Genomic DNA, 23,864 nt, shown 5'->3' with positions numbered 1-23,864 from the left:
TCAGGGAACCCTGCAAAAGAGGAGATAGAAAGCATGTGAGAGCCAGAAGGCATAGAAGACACCAAGAGAATAAGGCCCTCTAAATCAACCAAAGAAAGCTCATATGAAGTCACAAAGACTGAAACAACATACACAGGGCCGGCACCAGTCAGCACAGAGTCCTGTGTGCATACATTATGATGTGGGTTTAGTGCTTTTATGGTACTCCTGAGTATGTAAAGGAGTGGGTCTCTGATTCTTGTGCCTTCTTTTGGGCTCTTTTCCTTCTGTTGGTATGCCTTGTTCAATTTTGATGTGATGGTCTTTGTCTTATATTTTAATTTTTTTGTTTTGTTGTTTTCTCTTAGAATCCTATTCTTTTGAAATGAGAAATAGAAAGGGGGTATGTTCAGATGGTAGAGAAGGTAGGAAGGAACTTGGAAGGGTAGAGGAGAGGAAAAATGAAACCAGGACATATTGTTTGAGAAAATAATTTATTTTCTATAAAATGGAAAATAATGTACTGAAATTCTGCTGTCTGTAGAAGTGACTGTATTTAAGGTCTTGCCATGTCAGTGACAATGTCTGTCAAGCATGAATGGCTAAAATTACTGTTGCCAACCCTTTTGTAAAGGGCATCATGTACCTATAATAAATTTACATTTGTTTCATCATTAGTTACATATGAATTTATATGTCTGTTATATATAATCTTTTAAGTGTGTATTAAAGGAAATTTTGGGTATCAGTATATTTCCCTATAATTATTTCTGCTCACAAATCAATAGCAACAATCATTATTTTATCTGCTTTATGTTTTGTATTTTAAAATAAATTTACATGAAATGCCTTCCATGTTTATTTACTATGCTAGGAAATACATAAAGTTGTGTAACTAGAATACCTCCCATTACATGAGTTAACATCAGCCTGGGAAATTCACATACAGTCCTTTCTGGTCAGTCTTGCCTTGCACTATGCTGAGGAGTTTATTGTTTTGATTAATAGAAGATTTGAGATTTTTTTCCCATGTCATATGTATCTACTATAGTCATAAGATTTTTTTGAGAAAGTACAATGCATTATTAATTTGCTTTTATTATTTTTATTACTTTGTATGTATATTTGTGCCTCTGTATGGGCATGTGCTCATGAGTACAGATGCCTACAGAGGCCAGAAGAGTTACATATTTCTGGAGCTAGAGTTACAGGTGGTTGTAAATTGCCTGATGTGGGTGGAAAGTCTTGTAGAAGAGCAATACATACTTGTAACTGCCAAGACATCTCTCCTGCCCAACCACATTTGTTCTGAATACTAATAATTTGTATTCTTTTATTGTTTAATGTTATTCCATTGTGTGAATACACCATTAATGATCAACCATTCATCTACTAATGAGAATTTGGACTATTTCAAGCTTGTGAGTAGATAAATATAAAATGAATATTAAAATGGAAATTAATATAATAACAAATATAGTTTAACAGAAAAGTCAGTGAAGCTAAAAGCTGGTTCTTTGGCTTCTATCTTCTAGCACTGAGTATGACTATCAAAATGGATAACACACACACACACACACACACACACACACACAACAATTAAAGAGAAAGAGGTCATGGTTTGAAATGGAGCAAGTAACAAGTGAGGGGATATCCATGGAAGTGTTTGGTGTAGAATGGTTGACCAATAATAGTGTATTTACACAATAGAATAATATTAATCAATAAATGAATACAAATTATTGATATTCTGAACAAATGTGTAAAACACTATTGTAGGATGAAAGATATGTCCCAGCAGTTACAAGTAAGTACTACTTGTCTAGAAGACCCTGCCCCATATCAGAGAAAATAGGAAAACAGCATTTGACCAAAGTGTCTATGATAATTAGTATATTAAAAATGTCTATTGATAGTCCTAGCCACATCAGCCTGGGACGCCAGAAGAAAAACACCCAAGTGCCTGATCCTGTGCTGGCTTGTGGTGGCTGAAAGAAAGACACCCAAGAATTGCATGGGACAAATATGTAGAGAGATGGGATAATAGAGTATGTGGTGGAGAGATGGAAGCAAAAGCAAACTGAAACAAAAGCACACTATGGAGAAAAGTGGAACTGGAGACTCCATGTCAATGAGGAACAGATAGATATTTGTAGTCATGGTGAGGTTCTGGGTTGGGCTGCCACCAAGGCCCACATCCGGGTCCATTGTCCCGTTACAGCTAAGGTCTTGGTATATGTGGTATATGTCTATGACCAGAGTTTCCACTAAAGACCAAGCAGATGTCCATGGTCTAGGCTGCCACCAGAGACAATGGGGATATCTGAGGGACTTGCTGCCAATGGGGAACTTGCTGATCTGAGTGCCACGCACTACCATGGGGACATCTGGTACATTGCTGCTCGGGGTCATGTCTCGTTCTGTGGTCCTATGGCAGCTGTTTAATGTTCCAGGCATGTGTTATCACCAAAGGCTCTGCAGATGTCCCTGGTCTAGACTGACACCTGAGGTACTGTGCTGAACTGGCCCTGTCCCTCACAGGCCAACACACTTGGGAGAGCTGGCCTGGCCACTAGCCTGGCAGCATAGTAGACCTGATCCTAGTGGGAAGGCTGCAGGTAAGCCTGCCCCAAGTGTGTGAGCACAGGAGAGCTAGAGCCCCATTTCTAGTCTGCCTAGGGTGGCTTGGGTGAGGTGCCCTTCCCCCAATCCCTTGCTGTCTGTGGCAGGCAGGAGAGCTGGCCCAAGATCATGGAAGCAGGAGAACTGATGCTGCTCATAATTAGCTGGGCACTCAGAACAGACCCTGTACTTCAATGGGCAGCACAGTAGAGATGATCCTGGTGACAGGCATGTAGGTGAGCCAGCCCCAAGGACATGAGAGCACAAGAGCTGTTCCTGATCCTCACAGGCTGAAGCATTGAGTGAGCTATCATAGCAGGTAATGTGCTGGGATAGCTCGCCCTGGTGGTATGGGTGCAGGTGAGCTTGCTGACTGATCAACTCAGCTACCTCCCAGGTCAAGATCCAATGCTTTGAGTTGGTCCACCCAACATCTATCCCATACGTGATTTACTGAAACACATGAAAGGGGCTAGTTCTGCAGATCCATAGGATTTCTATGACACAGGGTAACAGTAGAATATCCTAGAGGAGGCCCTGTGAGGATTCAGTATAGATAGTGTAATAGAAACCAGAGGTTTCAAAACAGACCAATGATTCATTGCAATGAACATTTACAAATAAAGATGTGTAAACAAAATGGCATAGTGTGTGACATACTGTAACACTACACTTTTCACAAGACTTTTAAAATTCTATCTCATCTTATTTTATATTACTTTATTTTGTGGAGGAGGCTGCGGGAGAGAGGATGGATATGAAGGAATGGTGAAATGAGTGGGTATCTGTTGATCTGGAGATTGTATAAGTTTATTTTTTACAGGAATATATCCATTATATTTAAGCTCTGATTTTTAATAGGAATAAATCATTCTTTTAAGTCGACATTAAGTTTTATATTATGATGATCATATGTCATTCTCCGTCCTAGCTTAGAGTTTATATGTTCTCCTTCATCAGCCAATCACACTGCTAATTTCTACTCATTGTACTCCTCCCTCCCCATCTCTTCTTTTGTTTTTCTATCTAATCCCTAGCCTTCTTTTTCTTCACTATTGTTTCCTTTCATTTTTTCTTACTAATGGAATTATTTTCTTTTCCATCAAAGCAACCATAATCATGAAAATAGTGTTCCAAAGCATCCTGAAATGCTTGTTAAAGGTATGCATGTATTCATAAATGTTTTAAAACCATGATCTATTTGCTGTAGAAAAAATGGTAAAACCAGGACAAGTCAGGCAGTTAGATAATACTTTAATTGCTTTGTACATTAAATAATGGTTTTTTGATGGAAATACCCAATTTCCCACTATTGTTGTCAGTGTTTAATAGTTGTTCTTAAATGTTCAGGATTTGTAATTGCCAAACAAGGTAAAATTTTATTGACACTGTATAGTACCTTCCTCAGGGCTGTCTGCATTTCTTTATTTCTTAGGCTATAAACAATGGGGTTGAGCAGAGGTGTCAGTACTGTATATGTGACAGCCATCAGCATGTCTTCATGGAAGGACTCACTGTTCTTGGGTATCAAGTAGACAAAGCAGGCAAATCCATAGTGCATAGTCACAACTGTGAGATGAGAGGAACATGTTGAGAATGCCTTATGCCTCCCCTGTGCAGAAGGCATTTTCACAACAAGGAATACTATGAAGATGTAGGAAATCATGATTAAAACAAAGCTGCCCACCAGAACAAATGCAGAAAGCATAAAAATAATCATTGCATGATGAGCAGTGTAATCACATGCAAGGTAAACCAAGGGTGAAATATCACAGAAAAAGTGCTGGATAGTGTTGGAGTCACAGAAAGACAAGTTGAATATGGTGAAGGTGATGCTGAGAGAACAAAGGAACCCAATGACACAGGAAGCCATTATAAGCTGAAAGCAGACCTTTTGGGTCATAAAGATATGATAATGCAGAGGGCTGTGGATGGCAGTGTAACGGTCATAGGACATGGCAGCCATGATGAAACAGTTGTTGCCTGCCAGCCCAAAGAAGAAAAACATCTGTGTGGCACACTCAGGGAGAGAGATGACCTTGCTCTCTGATAGCAAGTCCACTAACATTCGGGGCAAGATCACCATAGTGGTGCATGTTTCTGAAAAGGACAAGGCAAAGAGGAAAAAGTACATGGGAGTGTGAAGGTTGCGATTGAGTTTGATGGCCACCATAATGGATGCATTTGCTATGAGGATGGTCATATGGGAAAGTAAAATCACAACAAAGAGTAGATTTTGTAGCTCTGGGAAACTGGAAAAACCCCACAGAAGGAATGTGGTCACTGTGGTGTGATTGCCCATCTTCTAGGTGGCAGCAATTTTTACCCAAAGATGAATATGTGCTTAAGGTCAGGCTCTAAGATGATTGTGAGGAGCTTCTGCACTGATGCTGTCAGTTACTTAACCAAGACTTTCCAGGTAGTTTAAAACAAATGAATAAAGAAACCTGTAAAAGGGGAGATAATGGAGTTGAAATAACTCGACTAATAAAGGTACTTCCAGCTAAGTCTGATGATGTGAGTTCAATCTCAAATATCCACAAGTTTCAAGAAAAAAAGAAAACCTGACTCCCACACATGTACCATCAAATGTGTTTACACACACACACACACACACACACACACACACACACCACTACATGTATACATATGCACAAATGGATAAGCAAATGAATGTATGTATGCGTGTATAAATGTGGACCAAATTAAATCAAGCCAGGGGCCAAAGAGTCTAAAATGGAAATCTGCATGAAACTCACAGACTGGACCCAAATATCTTCTTGGAGTGTCCTCACAAAGCATCTGTAACACTCTTTTTCCTTTTCTTGGTCTTCACAAAAGAAAACAGGAAGTATAAATGTCTCAGTCACTTGATTTGATATGCCACAGTTTTCAAATGATATTTTGCATTAGATGATGCCCTGGCGTCTCAACATTGTTTACTAACCTTTTATTGGAAAACACACAGTAACTGATAATTTGTTTTCGAATTGACATGATTTTTTAAAATTCTGCAGAGATAAAACGGAATTCTAAAGGAAATTCCCCCTGTTTTCAGTGTGGTCATTACTGTTTGTATTCTCCATCACTTAAGGATTCCAAGAATATTTTTTTTCACCAATGACCAGGTCAGATGAATAAATAAAATCAGCATAAGTAAATTCCTAGTTCTTTTCTTAGTATAGTAATTTAAGGTTGAAAATGATAAAATCCACAGTTTTCATATTCTTTAAGCACAGCATAATTTTTAAGTACTTACACAAGTTAAGCTCTCATCATAATTCTTGTCCAATACTTAGATGATATAATGAACTCATCAGGAGTTAACATGATCTCAAAGACTTAGGTTTATTCCAGAACTGCAAATTGTTGTCTCAGTGGTCTCGTGACCTCTAACGTTTTTTAGCTGAACTCTCAGTGCCTTTTCTAGCTGATGAAGTTGAACATTTCTCTTTGCAGTGCAGGCATGAAAAGAACAACTTAAGTTCTTCAGACCAATCTCACACAGTCAGAATTCTGTCTTGTCTGTTCCTTTGGCATATAATCGATGAAGAAAAGTAGAACAGGAAATTGTCAGAAACCCTCTTTAGAAAATTTTTCTTTTTAACCTCAGTTAAAGGTGAAGGGGAAAGCTCTAAGAAAGTTGAATAGAAAACAAAGGCATGGAAGACAAATAAAGAAAGGGATGCTACCAGAAATTATCCAGTAATACTCACTAAGATTAAATTAAAATGATAAAATACAAAGCTACATCTCTCACTTGAAAAGTTACTGTTTTGTATTTTCATTGTGGATTTAGGTACAGAATATAATAGTAGTCAGGCCAGAAAAATGGCACATGTTTCATACTAACAATATGTCACAAATGTATTGAGGTAAGGTACTGCTATTTCATGGAATCCTCAGAAACTATGTGATAGGGTTAGCAGTTAAGATTTACAAAAAGGAGTTTTAGGTTCAGAATGTCCAATTATTAGAGGTCATTAATTCATTCAAATACATTAACTAAATTCTAATGATGTTCCAGAAACTTAAAGTTCTATGAGAAACACAATGTGGAGTTAAGTGATGTGGCAGAGCATGAATATTTATTCAATCAGGGAAGCCCTATCTGAGGAAGTGACATTCTAAGATGGACAGAAGAATGACAAACTGCATGTGAAAATTGACAAAGAGAACTTCAGTTGCATAGGGAACAGCCAAGACACAGAGGAACAGATCTACTCAAGCAATCCTCGCTCAGATTCCTAGGGCTTGCCTTCAAGTTCACCCCACTCAGCTTCTTTCTCTGAAGGCTTCCTGGTCAATTTACCTCAAAAGGAAAATTGTTCTATATGTGAGCTACTGTACTAGCTCTTATAAAAATGCTCTTATCTAGATTTGGCAGTACATTCCTATAATTCCAGAACTTAGAAGGAGGTGAGCAGATCAGAAGTTCAAGGGCAGTCTTGGCTACATCATAAGTCCAAGGTCAGACTGGATGAAACAAACTTTTGTCTCAGAAACACACTGTAACATTTCCTGGTACATAACTAGTGTCACAATTCCTCCGACTATTGAATAAAATATTTTTCTTGTTCATATTGGTAAGTCCCTTCCATAAGTACAGAGCTCTGGTTCATGATATCTTGATCTGAGTAAAACCTTCTGGCCTGCTTTCCCCCCATATCTATCAGCAGGATGAATACAGGGCCTGCCTCTTCCCATTCATGTTGCATACCTCCTTCTGGCTTTTTGAATGTCATAACTATGCAATCTGTGTTTCCATTACTGTTGCTTTTTGATCCTCATTACTTACAAGAGAGATGGTGCTAATAACTCCCAGTCCTAATGTTTTAGTAAACAGGTCATAATATACTGCTTTAACACTATCTACTAAAATGGCTTTGTTTATGAGGCAGAAACTGCAGCTCAGAGAGATGTCTGACCTTCAGAGATAACACAGGTGGTATTTCTACATGGACAGTGTATTAGCACAGTGTTGAGAGGATGGAGAACAATTTATTTGCCTCACTACTAACAAAGACTCTCCCCAAACATACATGCTTTAGCACGTTTGCTCAACTGTCCATCTTCATTTCTTGTCAACCACACAGGAACAGCATTCACTATTTCTAAAATGCAGCACACTCTTTCTTAACTCTTCTACTTACATTTTTCTAAACTAAAATGGATGTCTGTTTGCCGTTTTTGCCAAAAACAACAAAATAAATAAATAAACAATAATAACAACACATGAAAAGACAGTTTGAATACCACTTACTCTTAGAAGCCTTCCTACGTCATCCTGGTTGTTAGTCAATTTTTTTCTGGATTAATATAACTTTTATGGTGATCAGAACTTTTGTTCAAGATTGATTTTTATATAAAACAAGGTAAAGGCTTGTGTCAACTTTCATTTGCCCCAACTTTCAGCCTAAGCTGAGTGAATGTGACTCGTGAGTACTGCTTATTAAATTATCATAGGGGAAAAAAGCAGAAGCCCTCTAGTCTGAAGAAAGTCATCCACATGTGCTACTTCAGTTTGCTTGCTGCTTGCTCTCCAATACACTATCCAATCCATTTGGCTGTATTTATTTTCTATATTATCAATTTCCACTCAAGCTCTAAATGATCTTCCTAAAGAAGTTTTAGAATTGCTAGAAGAGAGTATCAAAATACTACATACTCCTGCTCTAATATCCACCCCCTACTCACACACAAATGCACATGCATATGCACAAACACACACATGCGTCTACTTACACATGCACACACACCACACACCACAAGTTTAGGAAAATTTCTAGCCCATACCTCATTGTATGTAGCTTGACAATGTTTCTCAGCAATTTTAGTTAAAAGTTTTAGTTGATAGATATTGTTATAATGGTTCTCATATATGTTGGTGATAGATTCTGATGTCCTCATTCTATTCAGGTGCAGCTGGGACGGGGCATATGATGGTATGATAATATTTCTGTTCTTCCCAATGACTCTTACAGCCACTGAGGAATAGAATACCACTAACACAGGATCTATGATTGTCTTTGTTTTGCCTAGACCTAATCCTTTTTTATAGGTACACCTCTTGTTTGCCTTGAGTTTTACATTCCTATCTGTATTTCACATCATCAAAGGTTTCTACACCTGGTTTCCTGCTCTACTAAGAAAAAAAAAAAAAAACAGCTGGCAGAATTGTTTATCTTCCAGCTAATCTATTCATATAAATTCTTTGGTACTTACTAACAGAGTATAAACCCCAACTAGTACTTGATCATTAGAATAATATTCGTTAGGAGTAACATCAAAACTGCTCAGAGACTGCCAGCTTGGAAAAAGGAAGACTCGATTTCTAATCGTTAAAAATAACAAAGTAAATAAGCTGCAGGAAAAATTTAGTCTCACAATGTAGGTATAACTTTTAAAGTTTTAAGTACTTTCCCCTTTAGCTGTCTGTGATGAATCCCTTATAAATTTAGACTCCATAAAGGGCAGTTCTGTGTTCATTTATAGTCAATGGAGCTCAGTACAATAGATGTTTTAACAAGAGTCCTGAGGCCCAAGGGACCATCATTTTGAGACTCTTCATTCTAGATACAAGGAACATCATACAAGAAATGCCCACCAAAGTTGTCATTTCCTCTTCAAAACTATGGGAAGTTTTTGCTTATACTTATTGTGGTTCTGCCAAATAACAATAGAAATAATTTAAATTTAACTTAGTGAAAATATATCTTGAAATGCATATGATTCCCATGGGCATAGTTTACTTATTACATGATACCATTTCTTTTTATTTTAAAATTCTGAAAATTTGCCAAGTATCTAAGAGCTCTTCCACCTATTCACAGGACGAGACTGCAGTGCTAAAAGAAGCAATTGTCTGGGGAAGCAAAGGAAGCAAGAATGAAAAAATACCACAGAGCGTACACACTGGGAGTGTTTTTCTTGGGAGTGACCTTGCTGAAGAGGAAGCCCACACTTATCCCAGTCCCCAGAGTGCACTCTAGCCTTGGTCCTGAGACGAGCCCACCTTTATCCCCACTTTTCCAGTTTTTCTCCTAATATCCGTTGTTACAATACTAATTCCATAAGGAAGCCAATTGGTGGTCTGCCTTAAATTCTCTATTTCACTTGAACTTCTCCATATTTCTTCTGCTTGAAAATCCCCTTTTCTATCTATACAGTTTTTGTCTATACATTTTTTTCCTAATTTTTATTGGTTATTTTATTTATGTACATTTCAAATATTGTCCACCTTCTCAGTTTTTCCTCCTCAAATCCCCTATCCCATCCCCTGTCTCCTGCCTCAATGAGAGTACTACCCACCCACCCATTCCTGCTTCACCATCCTAGCATCCCCCTACTCCGTGGCATTGAGCCTCCACAGAACCAAAAGCCTCCCCTCCCATGATGCCAGAATAAGGCAATCTTCTGCTACACATGCAGCTGAAGCCATGGGTCCCTCCATGTGTACTCTTAGGCTATAAACCCTCACAAATGTTTAGTCATTCTTCTGTTTGTTGTTTGTTTGTTTCAGAACAAATCCACATTTTGCATAATAAAAAGAGACAGAAGAAATAGTTGTTCAAGAGGAACTCCATAGTTTAGCAAGGCAGTCTATTAGGAAATCTGTTAGGAAGAGGCATTTTGATTACCTTAACTTGGTACCAACACCTTACTAACAGACACACAATAGCTAATGAACATTGATACATAACAATGATTTGGGACATTTACAAGATTTTTTTTTCCATTCGTGTATATTCATTATACATAGTAATAGGTTTCATAGAGGTATATTCTTTCAATATTCACCTGTACCACTCCATCCCTTTATTTACACTTGCCCCTTTCTCTTTCCTACTAGTATTTTTGCCTTCCTCTATTCTCCCTTCTCCTAATCTCCTACCTTCCTTTGCTCCCTCTGCTTCCATGTTTCATGTTTTAATAAGGAATTATAAAAGTCATGACAATAGTTTAAAATATAAATACATTCATAAAAATAAAATCTGATTTTCACATATTGATTTTGTGTCCTGTTTGCCTGTACTAAAATGTACTTACAAGTTAAAAGTTTTCTAGTTTTGTTTTTGCTGCCTCTTATGTCTGATCACATTATTTGCAAATAGTGATAATTTTACTTCTTCCTTCTGACTGTAACATTTTTTTTATCCTGTGACATTACACAAGCTAGGACATCAAGGAAGCACTGAATAAAATTGAAGAAAGTAGTCTTTTAATTTCTGATTTCAATGGAAATATGTTGGTTTTCTCCCACTTTGTATATTGTAGGCTATAGCTTTGTTCTATGTAACCTTTACTGTATTGGGGCATATTCCTTTGATTTCTAGTTTCCTCGAGGCTTTTATAAGGAAGTAATATTAAGGTTTCTCATAGGCCTTTTCTTTAGCTATTGATAAAATCATGTGATTTTGTTTGTTAGTTCATGAGTCCATCAATGTGATATATTGTTTGTGGATTTGCAAATGTTAAATGGTCCATGTATCCCTCAAATTCATCCACATGACCATAATAAATGATCTTTCTGATATGTAGTTCAATTAGATTTGAAATGATATTATTAAAAAATTTATATCCATCGTTATGAGGGAGGTTGGCCTGCTACCTTCATTTTGTTTGAGTCTTTGTATTTGTTATAAATATAACTCTGCCTTCTCAACATTGATTTTTTGATGCTAGTTCTCTCATTGAACTAAAAGTTCAATATTTTGAATATTCCAGCTGGCAAGCAAGGTCTCAGAATCTGTCTATATACACACTCCAAATGCTGGGGTTACAAGTATATAGAGCCTTGCCTAGTATTTCATGTGGGTGTGACAAATTTAAATTTGGTTAGTTGTGCTTGCAAAAGAAGTGCACTCACTTTCTGAGTCACATCTCTAGACTCTTTTATTACTATTGTACTGTAACTTCATTGTTCTTTTTATTATGATTTCTCTTTTAACTTTTTTTCCAGTAGAGACTTTATCTCCAACCTGGTCCATCCTCCAATTGATTGTTCCATATCCCACATCTCCTCTCCTCTATCTCCAAGAGAATATCCTCACCCCACCAAACCTCCCCAATCCCTGGGGACCCAAGTCTCTCAAGGGTTAGGTACATCCCTGATTGAGTCCAGATCCAGCAGCCCACTGCCATATATCTGTTCGGGGCCTTATATCAGCTGTGTATGCTGCCTGCATGGTGTGTTTAGTGTTTTGACTATTATGTGACAAGAGGAATTTCTCCTCTGGTGCAGTCTTTATGGAGTTCTGTCGGCTGCTTGTATGTTTATAGGCATCTCTTTCTTTATGTTAGGGAAGTTTTCTTCTAAAATTTTTTGAAGATATTTACTGGCCCTTTAAGTTGGGAGTCTTCGCTCTCTTCAATACTTATAATCCTTAGGTTTGATCTTCTCGTTTTGTCCTGGATTTCCTGGATGTTTTGGATTAGGAGACTTTTGTTTTTTTACATTATCTTTGATGGTTGTGTCGATGTTTTCTGTGATATCTTCTGCCCCTGAGATTCTCTCTTCTATCTCTTATATTCTGTTGGTGATGCTTGCATCTTTGACTCCTGATCTCTTTCCTAGGTTTACTATATCCAGAGTTCTCTCCCCTTGTGATTTCTTTTTGAATTTTCAAATCCTGGATGGTTTTGTTCAATTCCTTAACCTGTTTGTTTGTGTTTTCCTGTAATTCTTTAAGATATTTTTGTGTTTCCTCTTTAAGTACTTTTACTAATTTAGCTGACTTGTCCTGTATTTCCTTATAGGAGTTATTTATGTCTTTCTTAAAATCCTCCATCATCTAGGGGCAGTAAAGCTGCAGGAGTCCTGCAGTCCAGACTGTGCCCAGATCTGAACTAACACGGTCAAACAGCTCCTGCACCCAAATCCCATGGGAGCAAGAGCTAGACCTTCAGAGGGGCATTCACACCTGGGAAACCAGAGGAGACTACTGCCTGCCCACATTTCTGACTCTAGAGGAAAGCGCCTAGTGCCATCTGGGCCCCCTGTACACAGGGACCTGGGAGAAAGCGGGGCAGGCCCTTCTGGTTGCTGCCCTCACAGAGAACTGAAACCTACCCCAAGGAGCAACTTCATGCCTGAGACCAGAGTTAAGACCAACTTTTCTGCTCCAAGTGACCTGCCTGGTGGACTCGGGACACACAAAAGCAAAATTCTTCTGGGACCGGACACTTCCGGTTTCTAGTTGGTGCCTGAACCTTGCTGATCCCAACCCACAGCTCCCTGCTCCCAAACCCCATGGGAGAGAGAGCTGATCGCCCAGATGTGTGGGAAATCCTGAGACTGCAGGGCAGGAGAGACCGCCACTTCTACCCACCTTTGGCCACATCCCTGGCCAAAGAAGAAACTGTATAGGGGCTCTGGGAACAGGAAGATAGGTGTACTCAAGCTGCAGGAGCCCTGCAGTCCAGACTATGCCCAGATCTGAACAAACCGAGTCAAACAACTCCCTGCACCCAAATCCCATGGGACCCAGAGCTAGACGTTCAGAGGGGCAGGGATACTTGGGAAACCAGAGAATACTCTCTGCCCGCATTTCTGACTCCAGAGGAAAAAGTCTAGCACCTTCTGGGCCCCTTGGGCATAGGGTCATAGGAGAAGTAGGGGCAGGCCTGGTTCTTGCACACAGAAACAGCTGAAAGGCAGTGGAGAGGAATGACTACACATCTGAGAGCAGAACACTCTGTTCCCGTAACTGGCTGAAAGAAAACAGGAAAACTGGTCTACAGCACTCCTGACACACAGGTCTATAGGACGGTCAGGCAACTGTCAGAAATAGCAAACAAGGTAACGCCAGAGACAACCTGATGGAAAGAGGCAAGCACAGGAAGCCAAATAACAGAAACCAAGACTACATGGCATCATCAGAGCCCAATTCTCCACAAAAGCAAACAGTGAATATCCAAACACACCAGAAAAGAAGATCTAGATTTAAAATCACATTTGATCATGATGATGGGGACTTTAAGAAAGACATAAAGAACTCACTTAGAGAAATGCAGGAAAACACAAGTAAACAAGTAGAAGCCCTTAGAGAAGAAACGCAAAAATTCGTGAAAGAATTACAGAAAACACGGTCAAACCGGTGAAGGAATTGAAAATTGAAATAGAAAAAATAAAGAAAGCACAAAGGGAGACAACCCTGGATATAGAAAACCAGAGGGAGAGGAAAGGAGCCATACATACAAGCATCACCAACAGAATACAAGAGAAAGAAGAGAGAACATCAGGAGCAGAAGATTCCATAGAAATTATCGACACAACGGTCAAAGGTAATGTAAAATGAAAAAAGCTACTGGCCCAAAACATAAAGGAAACCCAGGACACAATGAGAAGATCAAAGATCAAACCTAAGGATAATAGGTATAGAAGAGAGTGAAGACTCCCAAATCAAAGGACAAGTAAATATCAAAACACACATTGCACCTCACACAATAATAGTAGGAGATTTCAACACCCCACTCTCATCAATGGACAGATCATGGAAACAGAAATTAAACAGAGACATAGACAGACTAAGAGAAGTCATGAGCCAAATGGACTTAACAGGTATTTATAGAACATTCTATCCTAAAGCAAAAGGATATACCTTCTTCTCAGGTCCTCATGGTACTTTCTACAAAATTGACCATATAATTGGTCAAAAAACGGGCCTCGACAGGTACAGAAAGATAGAAATAATCCCATGCGTGCTATCAGATCACCACGGCCTAAGCTGGTCTTCAATAACAATAAGGGAAGAATGCCCACATATACGTGAAAATTGAACAATGCTCTACTCAATGATAACTTGGTCAAGGAAGAAATAAAAAAAGAAATTAAAGATTTCTTAGAATTTAATGAAAATGAAGGTACAACATTCCCAAACTTATGGGACACAAAGAAAGCTGTGCTAAGAGGAAAACTCATAGTTATGAGTGCCTGCAGAAAGAAACAGGAGAGAACATATGTCAGCAGCTTGACAACACAACTAAATGCTCTAGAACAAAAAGAAGCAAATACACCCAGGAGGAGTAGAAGGCAGGAAATAATCAAACTCAGAGCTGAAATCAACCACATAGAAATAAAAAGGAGCATACAAAGAATCAACAGAACCAAAAGTTGGTTCTTTGAGAAAATCAACAAGATAGATAAACCATTAGCCAGACTAACGAGAGGACACAGAGAGTGTATCCAAATTAACAAAATCAGAAATGAAAAGGAAGACAAAACTACAGAATCAGAGGAAATTCAAAAAATCATCAGATCCTACTACAAAAGCCTATATTCAACAAAACTTGAAAATCTGCAGGAAATGGACAATTTCCTAGACAGATACCAGGTACAAAAGTTAAATCAGGAACAGATAAACCAGTTAAACAACCCCATAACTCCTAAGGAAATAGAAGCAGTCATTAACGGTCTCCCAACCAAAAAGAGCCCAGGTCCAGACGGGTTCAGTGCAGAATTCTATCAGACCTTCATAGAAGACCTCATACCAATATTATCCAAACTATTCCACAAAATTGAAACAGATGGAGCACTACCGAATTCCTTCTATGAAGCCACAATTACTCTTATACCTAAACCACACAAAGACCCAACAAAGAAAGAGAACTTCAGACCAATTTCCCTTATGAATATCGACGCAAAAATACTCAATAAAATTCTGGCAAACCGAATCCAAGAGCACATCAAAACAATCATCCACCATGATCAAGTAGGCTTCATCCCAGGCATGCAAGGATGTTTTAATATACGGAAAACCATCAACGTGATCCATTATATAAACAAACTGAAAGAACAAAACCACATGATCATTTCATTAGATGCTGAGAAAGCATTTGACAAAACTCAACACCCCTTCATGATAAAAGTCCTGGAAAGAATAGGAATTCAAGGTCCATACCTAAACATAGTAAAAGCCATGTACAGCAAACCAGTTGCTAACATTAAACTAAATGGAGAGAAACTTGAAGCATTCCCACTAAAAGCAGGGACTAGACAAGGCTGCCCACTCTCTCCCTACTTATTCAATATAGTTCTTGAAGTTCTACCCAGAGCAATCGGACAACAAAAGGAGATCAAGGGGATACAGATTGGAAAAGAAGAAGTCAAAATATCACTATTTGCAGATGATATGATAGTATATTTAAGTGATCCCAAAAGTTCCACCAGAGAACTACTAAAGCTGATAAAGAACTTCAGCAATGTGGCTGGGTATGAAATTAACTCAAATAAATCAGTAGCCTTCCTCTACACAAAAGAGAAACAAGCTGAGAAAGAAATTAAGGAAATGGCACCCTTCATAATAGTTCCAAATATGATAAAAGACCTTGGTGTGACTTTAACCAAGCAAGTGAAAGAACGGTATGTTAAGAACTTCAAGCCTCTGAGGAAATAAATTGAAGAAGACCTCAGAAGATGGAAAGATCTCCCATGCTCATGGATTGGCAGGATTAATATAGTAAAACTGGCCATTTTACCAAAAGCGATCTACAGATTCAATGCAATCCCCATCAAAATACCAATCCAAGTCTTCGAAGAGTTAGACAGAACAATTTCCAAATTCATCTGGAATAACAAAAAACCCAGGATAGCTAAAACTATCCTCAACAATAAAAGGACTTCCAGGGGAATCACTATCCCTGAACTCAAGCAGTATAGCAGAGCAACAGTGATAAAAAAAAAAAACTGCATGGTATTGGTACAGAGACAGACAGATAGACCAGTGGAATAGAATTGAAGATCCAGAAATGAACCCACACACCTATGGGCACTTGATTTTTGACAAAGGAGCCAAAACCATCCAATGGAAAAAAGATAGCATTTTCAGCAAATGGTGCTGGTTCAACTGGAGGTCAGCATGTAGAAGAATGCAGATCGATCCATGCTTATCACCCTGTACAAAGCTTAAGTCTAAGTGGATCAAGGACCTCCACATCAAACCAGATACACTCAAACTAATAGAAGAAAAAAATGGGGAAGCATCTCAAACACATGGGCACTGGAAAAAATTTCCTGAACAAAACACCAATGGCTTATGCTCTAAGATCAAGAATCGACAAATGGGATCTCATAAAACTGCAGAGCTTCTGTAAGGCAAAAGACACTGTTGTTAGGACAAAACAGCAACCAACAGATTGGGAAAAGATCTTTACCAATCCTACAAATGATAGAGGGCTTATATCCAAAATGTACAAAGAACTCAAGAAGTTAGACTGCAGGGAGACAAATAACCCTGTTAAAAATGGGGTTCAGAGCTAAACAAAGAATTCACAGCTGAGGAATGCCAAATAGCTGAGAAACACTTAAAGAAATGTTCAACATCTTTAGTCATAAGGGAAATGCAAATCAAAACAACCCTGAGATTTCACCTCACACCAGTAAGAATGTCTGAGATCAACAACTCAGGTGACAGCAAATGCTGGCGAGGATGTGGAGAAAGAGGAACACTCCTCCATTGTTGGTGGGATTGTAGACTGGTTCAACCATTCTGGAAATCAATCTGGAGGTTCCTCAGAAAATTGGACATTGAACTGCATGAGGACCCAGCTATACCTCTCTTGGGCATATACCCAAAAGATGCCCCAACATGTAACAAAGACGCATTCTCCACTATGTTCATAGCAGCCTTATTTATAATAGCCAGAAGCTGGAAAGAACCCAGATGTCCTTCAACAGAGGAATGGATACAGAAAATGTGGCACATCTACACAGTGGAATATTGCTCAGCTAACAAAAACAATGACTTTATCAAATTCATAGGCAAATAGATGGAACTGGAAAATATCCTGAGTGAGGTAACCCATCACAGAAAAACACACATGGTATGCACTCATTGATAAGTGGATATTAGCCCAAATGCTTGAATTACCCTAGATGGACAGAACAAATGAAACTCAAGAAGGATGACCAAAATACAAATGCTTCCCCTCTTCTTTAAAAGGGGAACAAGAATACCCTTGGCAGGGAATAGGGAGGCATAGTTTAGAACAGAGGCAGAAGGAACACCCATTCAGAGCCTGCCCCACATGTGGCCCATACATATACAGCCACCAAACTAGATATGATGGATGAAGCAAAGAAGTACAGGGCGACAGGAGCCAGATGTAGATCGCTCCTGAGAGACACAGCCAGAATACAGCAAATACAAAGGTGAGTGCCAGCAGCAAACCAGTGAACTGAGAATGGGACCCCCGTTGAAGGAATCAGAGAAAGAACTGGAAGAGCTTGAAGGGGCTTAAGACACCATATGAACAACAATGCCAACCAACCAGAGCTTCCAGGGACTAAGCCACTGCCCAAAGACTGTACATGGATTTACCCTGAGCCTGAAATTCATAGTTAGCAATGAGTAGTCTAGTAGGGGCACCAGTGGAAGGAGAAGCCCTTGGCCCTGCCAAGGCTCGACCCCCAGTTCGGGATTGTTCGAGAGAGGGTGGTAATGGGGGAAGGATGGGGAGGGGAACACCCACATAGAAAGGGAGGGGTGGAGTTAGGGGGATGTTGTCCTGGAAACCAAGAAAGGGAATAACATTTGAAATATAAATAAGAAATATCCAATTTAATAAAGATGGAGAAAAAAGAATGCACCCGAATATAGAGATGCATCTTTAAAAATCTGTATCATTGTGAATGCATTATTTAAAAAATCAATTCCTAAACTCGGAAGTGAAGCAGCAAAACATTTCTAGGTCCACAAGCCCTGAGACTGGTCACCATCTACAAAATAAAAGTAGGCTAGAGTTGCAAATGTTTTTGAGCTTGAGGAAATTGTATGCTCAGAGGAACATGGTGCCATGTTATTTTCTAATGCCACCTCTGAAGCCAAGTCCAGTCTGTGAACCAGGATTGTGATGTACTTTTTGTTGCCAGTATTGCCAAGAGAAGTACAACACTGCAATGGGATTTTAGTGGAGGTCGAGGATTACTGAAAAGGAGAGTATGTACTCAGTTACTCATCTTTAATGTTAGTTGTTGACATTCTGTGTAAATAAACACCTTTCCGATTTAAAAAAAAAATCCTCCATCATCATCATGAGATGTGATTTTTAAATACAAATCCTGTTTTTCCAGAGTGTTTGGATGTGCAGTATTTGCTTTGGCTGAGACCTGGGCTCTGATGATGACAAGTGGTGTTGGTTTCTGTTGCTTAGGTTCCTGCATTTGCCTCTTGCCATTTGGTTGTCTCTAGTATTAGCTTGTCTTGCTGTCTGACAGTGGCTTGACCCTCCTGTAAGCCTGTGTGTCAGCACTTCTGTATTCTTCAGAATTCTGTTTTCTTTCAGCCAGATCTGGGAACAGAGAGCTGCTCCTGGGTTTGCGTGACCCGAAGCTTCCAGGCAAGTCACTTGCAGCAGAAGTGTTAGTCTTACCTCTGCTCTCAAGTGTGTCAGCACTCGGGGTGACTGGCTTTCAGCTCCTCACACAGACAGAAACCAGAAGGGTTCTGTCACTGACTGCTTCTATGTTCCTGTATCCAGAAGACACTAGGCAGGTTCCTCTTGAGCCAAGAATGTGAGCAGAATTGGCAGTTTCCCCTGAGCTCTTAGGGTTGTCCACACTTCTGAGAGTCCAGCTCTCTCCCCCACGGGATTTGGGTACAGAGCTAATATACACTTATTAGTGAGTACATGCCATGCATGTCTTTTTTCATCTGAGTTACCCCACTCGGATGATATTTTCTAGTTCCATCCATTTGCCTGCAAATCTCATGATTTCCTCATACTTAATAGCATAGTAGGATTCCATTGTGTAAATGAACCACATTTTCTGCACCCATTCTTCTGTTGTGGGACATCTGGGTTGTTTCCAGCTTCTGGTTATCACAAATAAGGCTGCTATGAACAGGAGAACAGATGCCTTTGTGGCATGGTAGGACATCTTATGGGTACGCACACGAGTGATATATTTGGGTCTTCAGGCAGATCAATTTCTAATTATCTGAGGAACCTCCAGATTGATTTCCAGAGTAAATGTACCAGTATGAAATCTGACCAGCAATGGAGGAGGGTTTCTCTTTCTCTGCATCCTCACCAACATGTGCTGTCACCTGAGGTTTTTATCTTAGCCATTCTAATTGGTGTAAAGTAAAATATCAGTATCATTTTGATTAGCATTTCCCTGATTTCTATGGACTTTGAACATTTCTTTAAGTTCTTCTCAGCTATTCAAGGTTCCTCTCTTGTGAATTCTCTGTTTAGTTCTATACCACAATTTTGATTGGATGTTTGTTATCTTGGTGATTAGCTTCTTGAGTATATATATATATATATATATATATATATATATATATATATATATATATTTGGGATATTAGCCCTCTATTGGATGTGAGGTTAGATTTTCCCTATTGGTTGGTTGCCAATTTGTTCTATTGGCTATGTCCTTTAGCTTCCAGAAGCTTTTCAGTTTCAGGAGGTCCCATTTATCAATTCTTGGTCTTAGAGCCTAAGCGATTGGAGTTCTGGTTAGGAAACCCCCTGTGCCAATGAATTCAAGGCTCTTTCCCACTTTCTCTTCTATTAGATTCGGTGTGTCTGGTTTTATGTTGAGGTCTTTGATCCATGTGGACTTGAGCTTTGTTCAAGGTGACAAATATGGATCTATTTTCACTTTCTATATTTATGGACTGCCAGTTAATCCAGCAGCATTTTTGAAGATGCTTTCTTTTTTCCATTATATATTTTTGGCTTCTTTGTCAAAGATCAAGTCTACATAAATGTGGGGGCTTTTTTCTGGGTCTTCAATTCTATTTATTGATCAACCTGCCTGTCTCTGTACTAATACCATACAGCTTATACTACTAATTGCTCTGCAGTACAGCTTGAGGTCAGGGATTATTATTCCCCCCAGAAGTTCTTTTATTGTTAAGATTTGTTTTAGCTATCCTGGGTTTTTTGTTTGTTTGTCTGTTTGTTTCTATATGAAATTAAGAAATGATGTTTCCATGTCTGTGAACAACTGTATGGAATGTTGATGGGGATTGTGTTGCATCTGTAGATTACTTTTGGTATGATGGCCATTTTTCCTATGTTAATCCTACCAATCCATGAGTATGGGAGATGTTTCCATCTTTTGAGGTCGTCAATTCCTTTTTTCATGGACTTGAATTATTTCTTGTCATACAGATATTTCACCTGCTTGATAAGCATTACACCAAGATATTTTATACTAATTGTGACAATTGAGAACAGTGTTCTTTTCCTAATTTCTTTCTTAGCCCATTTATCATTTGTATAAAGGAAGGCTACTGATTTATTTAAGTAAATTTTACATCCAGCCACATTGCTGAAGTTTATCAGCTGTAGAACTTCTCTGGTAAACTTCTGGGGGCTGCTTATGTATACTATCATATGATCTATATAAATAGTGATACTTAACTTCTTTGCCAATTTGTATCCCTTGATCTCCTTTTGTTGTCTTATTACTCTAGATAGAACTTCAAGTACTATATTGAATAGGTATGGGGAGAGTGGGCATCCTTTTCCTGTCCCTCATTCTAGTGAGATTGCTTCATGTATCTCTCCATTTAATTTAATATTGTGCATTGTTTTGGTATAAATTGCTTTTATTATGTCTAAGTGTGGGTCTAGAATTCCTGATCTCTCCAATACTTTTAACATGAAGTGGTGTTGTATTTTGTCAAATGCTTTTATAACAACTAAGGAGACAATCATGTGACTTTTTTCTTTCAATTTGTTTATATAGTGGATTATGTTAATGGATTTTTTTATATTGAACCAACCTTGAATCCCTGGGTTGAAGCCTACCTGATCATGGTGAAATGATTTGTATGTGTTTTGGATTTGGTTTGCAAGAATTTTACTGATTATTTTTGATTCGATCTTAATAAGCAAAATTAGTCTGAAGTTCTTTTGGGGGGAGCCCTTGGTGGTTTAGGTATTAGAGCAATTGTGGCTTCATATAATAAATTAGGTAGTATACCTTCTGCTTCTACTATATGGAATAGTATTAGGAATATTGGTATTAGGTCTTCTTTGAAGGTCTAGTAGAATTCTTCACTAAAGTCATCTTGCCCTGGGCTTTTTTTTTTTTTTTTTTTTTTTGGTTGAGAGGTATGGGTCTGTTTAGATAGTTTACCTGTTCTCGATTTAACTTTGGTATGTGGTATCTGCTTAGGAAATCATCCTTTTCATCTAGCTTTTCCAGGTTTTTGTTTGTTTGTTTGTTTGTTTAGTATAAGTTTTTGTATTGAGAACTGATGATTTTCTGAATTTCCTCGGTTTCTGTTGTTATGTCTCACTTTCATTTCTGATTTTGTTAATTTGGATACTACCTTTGGGCTCTTTAGTTTGATTAGCCAGGGATTTATTTATCTTGTTGATTCTCTAAAAGAACCACCTTTTAATTTTGTTGATTCTTTGTACAGTTCTTTTTGCTTCTATTTCGTTGATTTTGTCCCTGAGTTTGACTATTTCCTGTCATCTACTCCTCTTGGATTGTTTGCTTCTTTTTGTTCTAGAGCTCTCAGGTATGCTGTTAAGTTGCTAGTGTAGGGTATCTCCAATTTCTTTACCAGGGCCCTTACTCCTATGAATTTTCCTCTTAGCACTGCTTTTATTATGCCCCATAAGTTTTTATATGCTGTGTCATAATTTTCATTGGATTTCAGGAATTCTTGAATTTCTTTCTTTATTTCTTACCTGACCAAGTTATCATTGAGTAAAGAGTAGTTCAGTTCCATGGCTATGTGGGTTTTCTGAGGTTTTGTTGTTATTGCAGGCCAGCTTTAATGCCATGGTGATCTGATAGTATGCATGGGATTATTTCATTCTTCTGATATCACTTGTGGCCTTTTTGTGACTGATTATATGATCATTTTTAGAGAAGGAACCATGAGATGCTGAGAACAAGGTGTATTCTTTTGTTTTAGAGTGAAATGTTCTATAGATATCTGTTAAATCCATTTGATTCATAATCTCTATTATTTTCACTGTGCCTCTGTTTAGTTTCTGTTTTGATGACCAGTGCATTAGTGAGAGTTGGGTGTTGAAGTCTCCCAATATTATTGTGTGGTGTTCCATGTGTGTTTTGAGCTTTAGTAAAGTTTCTTGTATGAATGTGGGTGCCCTTGCATTTGGGACATATATGTTCAGAATTAAGAGTTGCTCTTTATGGACTTTTCCTTTGATGAATATAGGGTGTTCTTCCTTGTCTTGCTTGATAAGTTTTAGTTGAAAGTCTACTTTATTGTATATTAAGATGGCAACTGCAGCTTGTTTCTTGGGACAATTTGCTTGGAAGAATTTTTTTCAGCATTTTACTCTGAAGTTGTGTCTGTCTTTGTTATTGAAGTGTGTTTCTTGTATGCAGCAAAATGCTGGATCTTGTTTGCATATCCAGTCATGTCTTTTCATAGGGGAGTTGAGTTCATACTATTGAGAGATATTAAAGAGAGATGATTGTTAGTTCCTGATATGTTTGTTTTTATAGGTGGCATTATGTGTATGTGATTCTCTACTTTTGGCTTTGTTGTGGAATGATTAACATCTTGTATTTTCTTTGGTGTATAGCGTATTTTTTCCTTGTGTTGCAGTTTTGCTTCTTGAATCCTCTGTAGGGCTGGATTGGTAAATAGAAACTGTTTGAATTTGGTTTTGTCCTAGAATACTTTGATTTCCCCTTCTATGTTGATTGAGACTTTTGCTGGATATGGTAGTCTGAGCTGGCTTTTGTGTTCTCTTAGAGTCTGCATGTCATCTGCCCAGGCTCTTCTTGCTTTTAATGTCTCTGTTGAAAAATCTGGTGTAATTCTGGTAGGTGTGCCTTAATACATAACTTGGCCCTTTTCCTTTACTGCTTTTAATAGTCTTTTTTTGTTCTGTGCATTTAGTGTTTTTATTATTATGTAATGAGAGGATTTTCTTTTCTGGTCCCATTCATTTGGTGTTCTATAGGCTTCTTGTACATTTATGACCATCTCTTTCTTTATCTTGAGGAAGTTTTCTTCTATGATTTTGTTGAAGATGTTTTCAGGTCCTTTGAGCTGGGAATCTTTGTTCTCCTCTATTCTAATTATTCATAGATTTGGTCATTTCCTTGTATTTTGGATTTCCTGGATATTATAGGTTAGAAGATTTTATGTTTTGAATATTCTTTGACAGTTGTGTTAATATCTTCTAAGGTATCTTTTACCCCTGAGATTCTCTCTTCTATCTCTTGTATTCTGTTGGTGATGTTTACATCTACAATGTGCACTTCCATTTTTAAGTATTGGACTGCCTTATTAAATTCCTTCACCTGT

General features: G+C 38.3%; 1 protein-coding gene across 1 annotated transcript; it reads right to left on the bottom strand.

Moving 5' to 3' along the window:
• Positions 1–3,919: 3,919 nt before the first annotated feature.
• LOC116894189 (olfactory receptor 10T2-like) lies at positions 3,920–4,903 on the bottom strand. Its single transcript, XM_032895904.1, has one exon. It carries the CDS (start codon positions 4,901–4,903, stop codon positions 3,920–3,922), a length of 984 nt encoding a protein of 327 aa, XP_032751795.1.
• Between the last annotated feature and the right edge of the window lie 18,961 nt (positions 4,904–23,864).

This window comes from Rattus rattus, chromosome 2 (genome assembly GCF_011064425.1).
Source record: "Rattus rattus isolate New Zealand chromosome 2, Rrattus_CSIRO_v1, whole genome shotgun sequence".
NCBI classification, from domain to species: Eukaryota; Metazoa; Chordata; class Mammalia; order Rodentia; family Muridae; genus Rattus; species Rattus rattus.
This window is presented reverse-complemented; position numbering and strand designations above follow the sequence as displayed.

What these genes read in the sequence shown, in the direction of transcription:
- LOC116894189 (XM_032895904.1), bottom strand. Translation starts at nt 4,903, where the DNA reads ATGGGCAATCACACCACAGTGACCACATTCCTTCTGTGGGGTTTTTCC.